General features: G+C 40.0%; 1 protein-coding gene across 1 annotated transcript in view; it reads right to left on the reverse strand.

Moving 5' to 3' along the window:
- The window catches only part of WNK2 (WNK lysine deficient protein kinase 2), a 527139-nt gene that overhangs the window by 234108 nt on the left and 281612 nt on the right, over positions 1 to 11419 (reverse strand). The window contains exons 18-19 of the mRNA XM_006901945.1: positions 3160 to 3851; positions 2739 to 2808 (exon numbers count right to left, since the gene is read on the reverse strand). Coding sequence (XP_006902007.1) covers positions 2739 to 2808; positions 3160 to 3851 — 762 coding nt within the window. The remainder of the gene's footprint in view (positions 1 to 2738; positions 2809 to 3159; positions 3852 to 11419) is intronic.

The raw sequence follows: 11419 nt of genomic DNA on the forward strand, positions 1-11419 counted from the left end.
GGTGGATTGATTCAGTGACTGGGATAATTGGGATGGGAGTGTCAGAGATAGTGCGATTGGCACAGGACAGAGCAGAGTTTAGGGCTGTTGTACATAGGGTGGCTATGAGTTGCAAGTGACTCGATGGCACATAACAACAACAACATCACAATAGCTAATTACAAGATTAAATACTTGGGAGTAAATTTAACCAGAAGCACGAAGTACCTATTCAAAGAAAATTACAAAACATTACTACAAGAAATAAGAAGAGACCTGGAAAAGTGGAAGAATATCCCTTGCTCATGGATAGGAAGACTCAATATTGTGAAAATGGCAAAACTGCCAAAGGCAATTTACATGTTTAATGGACTCCAAATACAATTACCATTACAATACATACTCCCAATACAATTACCAATACAATACATACTCCCAATACAAATACCATTCCCATTCTTCGACACTATGGAAAAAGGCACTCTCCAGTTTCATTTGGAATGGATAGAAGCTGCAAATAAGCAAAGCACCACTTAAAAATAGAAGAAAGGTAAGAGGTATCTCACTCCCTGATTTCAAATCCTATTACACTGCCACAGTGGTGAAGACAGCATGGTACTGGTACAATGACAGACACATAGATCAATGGAATAGAATTGTGAACCTGGAAATCAGCCCATCTACGTATGGTAAACTGATTTTTGACAAGGAGATGAAATCGGTTAAGTGGGGAAATTACAAATGGTGTTGGCAAAATTGGAAAAGTATCTGAAAAAGGCTCAAACAAGATCCATACCTCATTCCATACACAAAAACCAACTCAAGGTGGATCATGGACCTAGGACTAAAATCAAGGACTATAATCTTCATTAAAGAAAAGCTTGGAAACACTAGAAGTCCTAATCTACAATATAAACGGTCTTCCAAGTATCCTGAAAAACCTACAACCAGGAGAAGATCAAATAAATGAATGGGACTTTCTAAGACTCAAATCCCTATGCACATCCAAAAACTTCTCCAACAGGGTAAAAAGGGAAGCCACAGACTGGGACTTATATCTAGAATTTATAAAATACTTGAGCACCACAGCAAGATAAAGGTAAATAATCCAATAGAAAAATGGGCACAGGATATGAACAGACACTTCACCAAAAAGACATTCAGATGATCAACAAGCACATGAAGAAATGTTCAAAATCCCTGATTCTAAGAGACATGCAAATCAAAACAGCTATGATATATCATCTCACCCCTGTCAGAATAGCAAAATTTAACAGAACAGCAAGCAGCAAATGCTGGAGAGGTTGTGGAGAAACTGGAACCCTTATTCACTGTTGGTGGGAGTGTAAAATGGGCAACCACTGTGGAAGCGGTATGGTGCTTTCTCAAAAAGTTGCAAATAGAGATACCATTTGAACCAGCAAATCCACTACTGGGAATATATCCCAAAGAGACCATAACTGACATCCAAGCAGATATATCCACACCCATGTTTATTGCGGATTTGTTCACAATAGCAAGGAGTTGAAAACAACCTAAGTGCCCATCAACAAACAAATGGATAGAGAAGCTCCGGTATATTCACACAATGGAATACTATGTTGTTGTTGTTATGTGCCATCGAGTCACTTGCAACTCATAGCGACCCTATGTACAAGAGTTCTAAATGCTGTTCTATCCTGTGCCAACGTAGCCATCTCAAATGCACTTATTCTCAGTGCTACAGTCACAGAATCGATCCATCTCATCGAAGGAGGTCTTCCTCTCCTTTGCCGCCTCTCCACTCTACCAAGCATGATGTCCCTCTCCAAGGACCAGTCCCTCCTTACAACATGCCCAAAGTATGCCATACGAAGCTTCAGAATCCTTGACTCCAAGGAGCATTCCGGCTTCACCTTCTCCAGGACAAACCTGTTTGTTTTCCTAGCAGTCCATGGTATGTTCAACACTCGTCTCCAGCACCACAGCTCAAAGGCATCAATTCTCTTTCTATCAAACCTATTCACTATGCTGCATTGAAAAACAAGGAATATTATTCAAAATGGGTGACCCTGGAGCACATTATGCTGAGTGAAATATCTCAATCACAAAAGGACAAATACTGCATGGTGCCACTGTTATAAAACAGGACTGACCTCAGGGTTGGTAGAAGACTGAGAAAGATGGGTTCAATAATGTATACTGCATTGAAACAGATGAGGAAGAAAACTGTTTCAAAGGGATATGTTATTAGGTATTTTTGTCATGACAGGAGTCCAGAGCAAAGGCTGCATAGTGGAGTGGACCTGGGGGGAGGGATTGTAAAACAATGAAAGAATTTTTATTTTACTTTTCCAAGAGGGTGGTGTACTAGGGGGGAGGGTTGGGAGGGGAAAAAAGTGCAACAATGAATGAATGGAAACCCAAAGTCTCTGTAAATTTTCATTGAAATTATTAATAAATTAAAAAAAATACTTGTATTCTGAAGCCTTTCTGAGGAAGAGCAGAAGAGATTACTGTTTAGAATTCAGTTCCTAAATTCCTAAAAGCCTAGTCAGGGCTTTTTCTTATTTATCAGAAGGAAGATTTTCCATTTCATTAGTTTGGCTTAATCTAGAACTCACTGTATTTTAATTAGTATAGCTTCTGCAAAATGTCAAAAAAAATGTGATGTCATAAGAAGTGGTGTGGGGAACAGTGTTGAGGCCTAGTGGCTCCCTGTGAACATCCCCCACCCGCAGCTGCAGTATGGCCAGTCAGTGGTCTTCAATGTTACTTACCTGTTACTACTGAAGATTGACTCTGTTCCAGCACATCCATCTGATCCTTCACCATTTCCAAGTTTTCCAACTTCAGGAAGCAAAAGGAGAAGAAAACAGCATGAGACTTATTAACATATCTAACAGCTAAATTGTGCACCACCTTCTTCTCTGTCCCTGAGGGTTAGTCTCCACCTCCTACACCCTTCCCCTGCTGGGATCCAGCCACACAGGGCAGACATCTTTATCCCAGGCTACTCCATCAGGTACTCCATCTCAGGCCCATGCTCTACAACTGGACCTTGTTGCAAATGCATGTGGGTGTCTGGACCCAGAAAGAACAGAACGGGGCACTGGGGCTGGGTAGTGCTGATTGTCTGCCTGCCTCCTTCACCTCACCTCCCAAAACGTATCACTCCTGCCAAGTACACAGGTCACTCACCATTGGCTGGGGCAGCAGGGCAGGTACTGGGGGCATGTCAACTAGAGCTGAAGGAGCAAGATCCAAGGTGAAGTCTCTGTCGCCCAACTCCACTGGGGTCCCCAGCGAGGCAGAGGATGTTGGGATGTGCTCCTGGTAGAGCAGAGTGCGCAGCTTCTCATCCAGGCTCTTGATGGTGTTGTCCACAAAGCCCACCCTGGGGGGCGGTCCTTCTCCATCAGACTCCAAGGCTATAGAAGGCTGGGTGGGAGCAGTAGGCCCCAGTGGAGGGCTGGGGGGCTGGGGAGCAACTGGGCTAGGGGGGCTTGGTTCAGCTGCCAGACCTGGCAGGGGCTCCCCATGAATGCTAGCTTCCAGGGCTGGGACAAGCTCCCCTGGATATTGGGCACAGACTTCCTGGCCAGTGCTATGTGTGGCATGCTGGGTAGCAAGAGTCTCCATAGGTGCCAGGGGCATCTCACACTCTCTGCTAAGTCCGTGAGGGGTACCACTACCTCCTGCCTGGAGGGTAGTTTCCATTGCTGGCTCTGGCATGGTGGCAGCTGCTGGCACTGCCTTGTCCTTGGGTAGATTAGTAACAGACAAGGGGGCTTTCCTGGAGTCACTGAGGCTGGTTTGTTTCAGAAGGTGTGGGCCAGCAAGGAGGCCATGTGACTCCTTTGAGGACAGTTGGTTTATACAGGGGATTGGATCTAAAAGAAACAGAAATACACCCTTGTGCCAGTCTTTTCTGAGTTCCTTCCAGTCCTTTATCTTCTGCGAGCTGGTCTTGGCTCTAGCACACTTGTCTTTGTCCTGTTTCTCCAACATGCCAAGTATGCTGTAACTCACTCAGGTCTCCAAACTAGTTGTCCCCTTGTCCCAACATTTCAGATCTAATATTATTTCCTATGACTGACTGAACTAGTGCCAACATCCCTCTTGTGTTTTTTTTTTTCTCATAGGTTGCATACAGAACCTTCTATCTGTTTGCCTTCCCACATCCTCCCTACAAAAAAATATAAGCCTCATACAAACATGGGTCTTATCTATTCTGCACCTCCTATCCACTGGACCATGAAGGGAAAACAAATCAATGAATGTATAAAATGTTCTGGGTGTGTGCACCCTGACCAAGGACAATACAGAGACAGAATTTATGATGCTGTGCATTCTAATCCCTTTCCCATTACTTCCTACGGTGTCTCTTTCCATTCCCCTCCACCCCCCATCCTGCAGTTCTCCCACTACTCACATGAATTCTTTAAGTTAATTATTTTTCTTGGCAATTATCACCTCTCCTGTCCAACATTTGGGTCAGTAACCTTTCTTGTCCTAATGAATATTATTTTTGTTTTCCATATGCAGCATCCTTTTCTTCCCTCATTAGGTAGCACAGAATTTTATTAGGGATCAACTGTACCCTACATTCAACTCCATAAGAGTAGTCTAACAGGTCTGAGTCAGGCTGTGTTTTCCATCCACTTGGTGACAAGATTGCTTTAGAGATAGATGTATGGTGGTCTCATGGGTAGGGAGTTGCACTGCCAAACGAAAGATGCATGGTTTGAATCCTCGAGCTACAGAAAGATGGACAATCTTCTCCCATGTGATTTATAGCCTCTGAAAACATCTTGGAGGGTCAGCTGGGACTCTTTCAATTTGATGGTAATTATTTGTTGAGTTCACCATGGGAGTGGCACTACGGACAGCAGATCTGAACTTTGTCCTATCCTGTATCATCCTCACAATCTCTGGCATACTTGAGCCCATTGCTGCAGTCACTGTGTCAATTCATCAATCCACCTGGTTGAGGGTCTTGTTCTTTCCAAGCATGATGTCCCTCTCCAAGGAATAGTAACATGCCCAAAGGTATGTGAGATGAAGCTTTATCATCTTTAGCTCCAAAAGCCACTCTGGCTGTACCTTTTCCAAGATTTATCTGTTTGCTCTTTTGGTAGTCCATGGATATTCAGTACTCTTCTCCAATACCACAACTCAAAGGCATCATTTTTTCTTTTGCCATCATTGTCCGGATCTGAGATGTACAGCAAATGACTGAAAAGACCATGGCTGACATCAGGCACACTTTAATCTTCAAACTAACATGATTGCTCCTCAATAATTTGTAGAGGTCCCTAACTACAAAGTTTCTCAGTGCAATATGTCTCCTGATCTCCTGACTCCTGTTACCACCAAGTGCCTTTATTGTGGATCCAAGTAAGATGAAGTCACTGACAGTTTCAATCTTTTCTCCACAGCAACTATATGAACAACAGCTCTGAACTTGGCCCAATCCTGAGCCAAAAATCATGGTCTCTGACACAACCCACAGAGGTTTTTATTTCTTCTTTCAGCTGTGTTAAATTTTGCTTTGTGTGTATAAAGGGTACATTATGAAATATATGTAAATATAGAATTATTATATCTTTCTAGTGAATGAAACTTTCACCATTAAGCTTGTACTTTACAAGCTGCTTTGTTTGATATAAAAATAGCTTGGCCTTTCCATGTTATATCTTTTTCTAGTCTTTTAATCTTTAGTAGTCTTCTGTTTCTTATATTCAAAACACAGTTGTTTGTTACTGTTATTGCATTTAAAGCCTGATCTATTAACACTACTACTAAGGACTTTTAAAACTCTGGTGGCCTAGTGGTAAGAAGCTGTGCTGCAACCCTGAAGGGATGAAGTTTGAAACTACCAGTTGCTCTGTGGGAGAAAGGTGGGCAATCTCCTCCCATGCCCTGGAAAAACCGCTGGAGGGTCAGCTATGAGTTGTCTCTGACACTATTGTACACAAAAACAAAGATTTCTTTTTTTTTACTAGTTGAAACTTCATTTATTTAAATAATATTTCTGAAATTATCTCCAAGTGCTATTACAAAAGACTTTTAATTCTTTTGAGCAAGTGGACTAATTTGGAGAAGATCTACCCAGTTCTGTATGAAACCAAGTCACTACTGGTTTTTTGTTTTTTTAATTTTATATTGGTTTGCTTACAAAGTTTGTATACATTGTGTTCCACACTATTCTCCATTCACGTTGTGGTTTTTTTTTTTTTAAGAAATTTCCTTTTTTTAAAAAAAAATAATTTTAATGAATGTTTACAGAGATTTTGGATTTCCATTCATTCATTGTTGCACTTTTCTCCCTGCCCACCCCTCCCCCCAAGTTCACTCTTCTCTTTGAAAAGTAAAAGAAAAATAATTTCATTAGTATATAATCACACCCCCCCCCACCCCGATCCTCCCTGAGTACACTCCACTATGTAACCTTCCTTCTGGACTCTTGTCATAACCATATTACCCAATTATATATCGCTTTTAAACTGTTCTCTCCCTCATCTGATTCAATGCAGTATACATAATTTATCCAATTTTTCTCAGTCTTACCCCAAACCTGATGTGAGTCCTGTTCTACAACAGTGGCATTATGCAGTATTTGTCTTTTTGTGACTGAGATATTTCACTCAGCATAATGTCCTCCAGGGTCACCCATTTTGAATAATATTGCATGAGTTCCTTGTTTTTCAATGTAGCATGGTATTTCATTGTGTGAATATACCAGAGCTTCTCTATCCATTCATTTGTTGATGGGCCCTTAGGTTGTTTCCAATTCTTTGCTATTGTGAATAACAAGGATTTCTATGTGCCTGTTTATGTTGCTTTCCCCCTCTTCTACTTTCCTTTTTATTTATTTAAAAATTATATTCCATATTAGGGAGCTCTGGTGGTCTAGTGGCAAGAAGCTGCATTGCAATTCCAAAGGCATGTGGTTCTAGGCTACCAGGCACTTATGGGAGAAGGATGGACACTCTCTTTCTGTGTGATTAACTGCTTCTGAAAACCCACTGGAAGGTCAACCATTGATAAGTTCTGATTCTATGGTACACAACAACAATCCCACATTAGCATGGAAATGATGTGCTATTTTAGGATTATTTACCTAGGGTCATTCTGAGGAACCTTAGTGGTACAGTGGTTAAGTGCTCATCTCCTAACTGGCTAACACTTTGAATCCATGATGACACGTATGCTTTCAGAAAGAGTGTAGCGTTAGAAACCCTAGGGGCAGTGTGGACTCTGTCCTATGGGGTTGCTAGGAGCTAGCAGTGTTTTTGAAACCCTAGGGGCAGAGTAGACTCTGCCCTTACAGGGTTGCTATGAGCTGGTAGTGGTTTGGAAACCCAAGGGACAGCATGGACTCTGCCCACAGGGCCTAGGGGCAGAGTGGACTCTGTCCTACAGGGTTTCTAGGAGCTGGTGGTGTGTCTGGTTGGCATTACTCTCTTCCCTGACAATGCAAACATTTACAGTCCTTTAAGTCTACTCTTCTGCTCTATAAATATACTCATATTTCCATGTACTTAAGAATTCCAAATACATTTTTAAAAACCTCACAAGACATTATGAGCATTATAGTCAGTGTTCACTTGGATTTACCTGTATAGTTATAATTTCATTCATTACTTTCTGTATCTTCTTGACTTCTGCCCTTTCATCTAGAGTCACAATTTTGCTGAAAAATATTTTCTTTATTAGTTTTAAAAAAGAAAATGTATTTGTTGTTGCTGCTGCTGTATAGAGTCGAAATAGTCCCACAGCTGACCCTCTGGCGAGTTTTCTCCAGTAGAGCAGATGGTGGCCTCAAACCACATGCCTTCATGATTGCAGTACAGCTCCTAGCCAATAGGTTACCAGAGCACCTGTCTTTCAGTAGTCTTTTAATTGAAGTGTACACATGAGATCCCTCTACTTAATCTTTTCTCTGGTAGGATCCTGCCATCAGGTATGAAATTTGAAGTTGCTACTAATTTCCTTTCTTTTCAGAATATTTTGTTTCTACTGAAATGTCAGGTGTCTAAATTGTTCCTGCTTTAAGAGAAGCTACTTCCTTCTAGAATCTTACACTCTACTATGTGTCTTTGGTTTTCAGTATTTTAACAACAATACATTTAAGTGTGGGTTTTCTGTTTGTTTAGTTTTATTTTTAAAGTCTCAGAGTTTGGTAACCTTTCAATTATCTTAACTGATTTTTGCAAATAAAAAACTTTTGTTTTCATGATATCTGATTTATCGATTTATTCTATGAATCAGGTTTTTTTGCTAAGTCACAGGTCACAAAGATTTTCTCCCATGCTTTCTTCTGGAGGCAATATAGTGTCATGTTTTATATTTGGATACAATGTTTATCATTTTTAAAGTAGACACTATTTGGTTATAGACATGCTCTTCCTTCCGTTCTGAATTTGAGGAAAATTTTTGTCACAGGTAGATACTATATTTTAAATGCCTTTTCTGTTTAATGATATTATCATGCTTTCTTCTTCATTAGATTACTAGTATACTTCAGTGTTGAAAAAAATTCATTGGAAAATTAAAACACAACAGGTTTTGCCTATCAGTATCACAAAGAAGGGGAGAAGGCTGAATAGACAAAGACACAAAGGATACTATAAAAAATTGCTGGTAAGAGTATAGGTGACTTCAGATATTTCTGCTGAAAACATGCCAATAGACATTTATAAACTTATCCTAAGAAAATTTTAAATGTCTAGATTTAGATTATAGTAATCAATAGGAATAGTCAAGTAATTTGCAACAAATAACATTTAATGAGAATTGCTGTTGTTATGTGCTGTCGAGTCACCTGTGACTCATAGCCACCCTATGCACAACAGCCTTAACCCCTGCTCTATCCTGTGCCAATCTTATTGTCTCTGACACACCTATCCCCATTACCCCAGTCACTGAATCAATCCACCTCATTGTGGATCTTCCTCTCCTGTGCTGTTCCTCTACGCTCTCAAGCATGATGTACCTCTCCAAGGACTGATCCTTTCTTGCAACATGCCCAAAGTATGTCAAACGAAGCTTCAGAATCCTTGCCTCCAAGGAGCAGCCTGGCTTCACCCTCTCCAGATGAACTTGTTTGTTCTCCTAGCAGTCCATGGTGTATTCAATATTCTTCTCCAGCAGCTCAGCTCAGAGGCATCAACTGTCCTTCTATCATCATCCCTAGTAATTAATTGTCCAGCTCCCTGATGCATAGCAAGTAACTGCAAAGATTATGGCCTAGATCAAGTACACCTTAGTCTCCAGACTGACATATTTGCTCTTCAAGTATTTGCTCTTTGGAGAGGTCTCTGACAGCAGACTTTCCCAATGAAATTCATAGTTTAATTTCCTGGCTGCTGATACCAAGAGTGTTGATTGTAGAGCCAAGCAAACTGAAGCTGTAAACAATCTCAATCTTTTCATCATCCATCACGATGTTGTCAATCGGCTCAATGGCGAGAATCTTTGTTTTCCTGATGTTGAGCTTCAATCCATATTGAAGGCTGCGGTCCTTTACCTTCTGCAGCAAATGCTTCAGGTCCTCCTCAGTTTCAGCAAGCAGGCTTGTGTCATCTGCATAATGCAGATTGTTGATGAGTCTAACTCTAATCCTGATGCCACACTTCTCATAGAACCTAGCTTCCTGGATAATCTGTTCCACATACCTATTGAAAACATATGGAGATAGGACACATCCTTGACACACATCTTTCCCAATTTTGAACCATGCAGTGTTTCCTTGCTCTGTTCTGACAACTGCCTCCTGGTGCAAGTACAGGTTTTGCATAAGCACAATCAAGTGTTCTGGGATTCCCATTTTTCTCAGAGTCAGCCACAGTTTATTGTGATCCACACAGTCAAAAGCCTTTGTATAGTCAATGAAACACAGACATTCCTCTGGTACTCTCTGCTCTCAGCCAAGATCCATCTGACATTAGCTATAATATCCCTAGTGCCACACAGACTCTTCTAAACCCAGCCTGCATTTCAGGCAGTGCTGTTCCAGTTGTTTTTGGATAATCTTTACTCAGAAGATAAATCCCCTTCTGTCATGGTGTATTTTTTTTTAATATTCTTCTGGATCTGGGTTGCTAATATCTCTGGAGACTTTTTTGCATCTACTCTTGTGAAAGACACTGATCTATAATTCTGTTTGGGTATTGTTTTTGGTTTTAGAAAATGCTTCAGGAAGCATTTTTCCCCCTCCTACTTTTATATAGAATTGATTGTTTTCTAAAGAAAAATGTTTACCATTAAAGAGTGTACCAGTGAAACTATATAGCCCTGAAGAATTTTTGTATCAGGAGACTCTGAAACATAAATGCAAAACTCACTGTTGTAGAGCCAGAACTGACTCTCCCTTGGGATTCGGGGTGACTCCTCTTTCTGCTGAGGAGCCCAGTTCGAGACCGGTGGATTCCAGCTGCAAGAGAGGTGTCGCCTTTGGTTTTGCAGTGCAACTCCAGAGTGCACCATCATAGCCATTCTGCTTAACTAAAAGACCAACCTAAATTGTCAATTTCATGTGTAAAGGTTTGTTCATAGTAGTTTATGATCCTTTAGGAAAGTTTATTATGACATTCCCTATATTTTGTGCACGTGGGTATCAGTCAAAAGAACCATGGTTTTTTGTTTCACTGATTTTGTGTATTATTTTTGTTTTAACTGATTTCTGCTCTTTAGTATTTCCTCCCTGGGTTTGCTTTAGATTTATCCTATTTTTGTTTCTCTAGAAAATTAGGTTACTAATTATTTCCTAAACAACATGCCTCTGAAGACTCTGTGAGCTTTGAGAAACAATGATATAGAAAGGCTTCAGGTCTTCTGTTTATAGGATCACTATGAGTTGTGCTCGATTCAATGGCAATCAATAATAACAATTTCAAATATATTTTCTTTTTTTTCATTTCAAATATATTGTCTAATTCAATAATTTAATCTCATGAATTTCTAAGTATTGTTTTAGCTGCATAGTTGTATTTTCATTAACCTCAAAACGTTTTCTATTTTTCCTTTAAATTTATACCTTGGCTTTCAAGTTATGTAGAAGTGTGTTATTTTTATGTCAAAGCATTTGAAAAATATTATGCTATTTTTCTGTTATTGATTTCTACTTTGATTACATTATAGCCAGAAAACATCTGAAATGATTTTAATTCATTCAAGTTGAAATATCTTCTAAAACTCAAGACATGGTGATTGTTCTATAGGCATTTGATAAAATGTATAATTTGTTGTTGAGTAGTGTTTTATAAAAGTAAAATAGATGAATCTGGTTAATAGTGTTGCACTATATCCTTGTTGATATATAACTTCTATATCCTTGCTGATTTTATACCTAGTAATTTACAAGAAATCTGGAGAACAACCACTTGGCCAACTGACTGGAAGAGATCTATATTTGTTCCCATTCCAAAGAAAGGTGACCCAACTGAGTGTGGAA

This window comes from Elephantulus edwardii, unplaced genomic scaffold, assembly GCF_000299155.1.
Source record: "Elephantulus edwardii isolate Elephantulus edwardi_28Jun2011 unplaced genomic scaffold, EleEdw1.0 scaffold00352, whole genome shotgun sequence".
Lineage (NCBI taxonomy): Eukaryota > Metazoa > Chordata > Mammalia > Macroscelidea > Macroscelididae > Elephantulus > Elephantulus edwardii.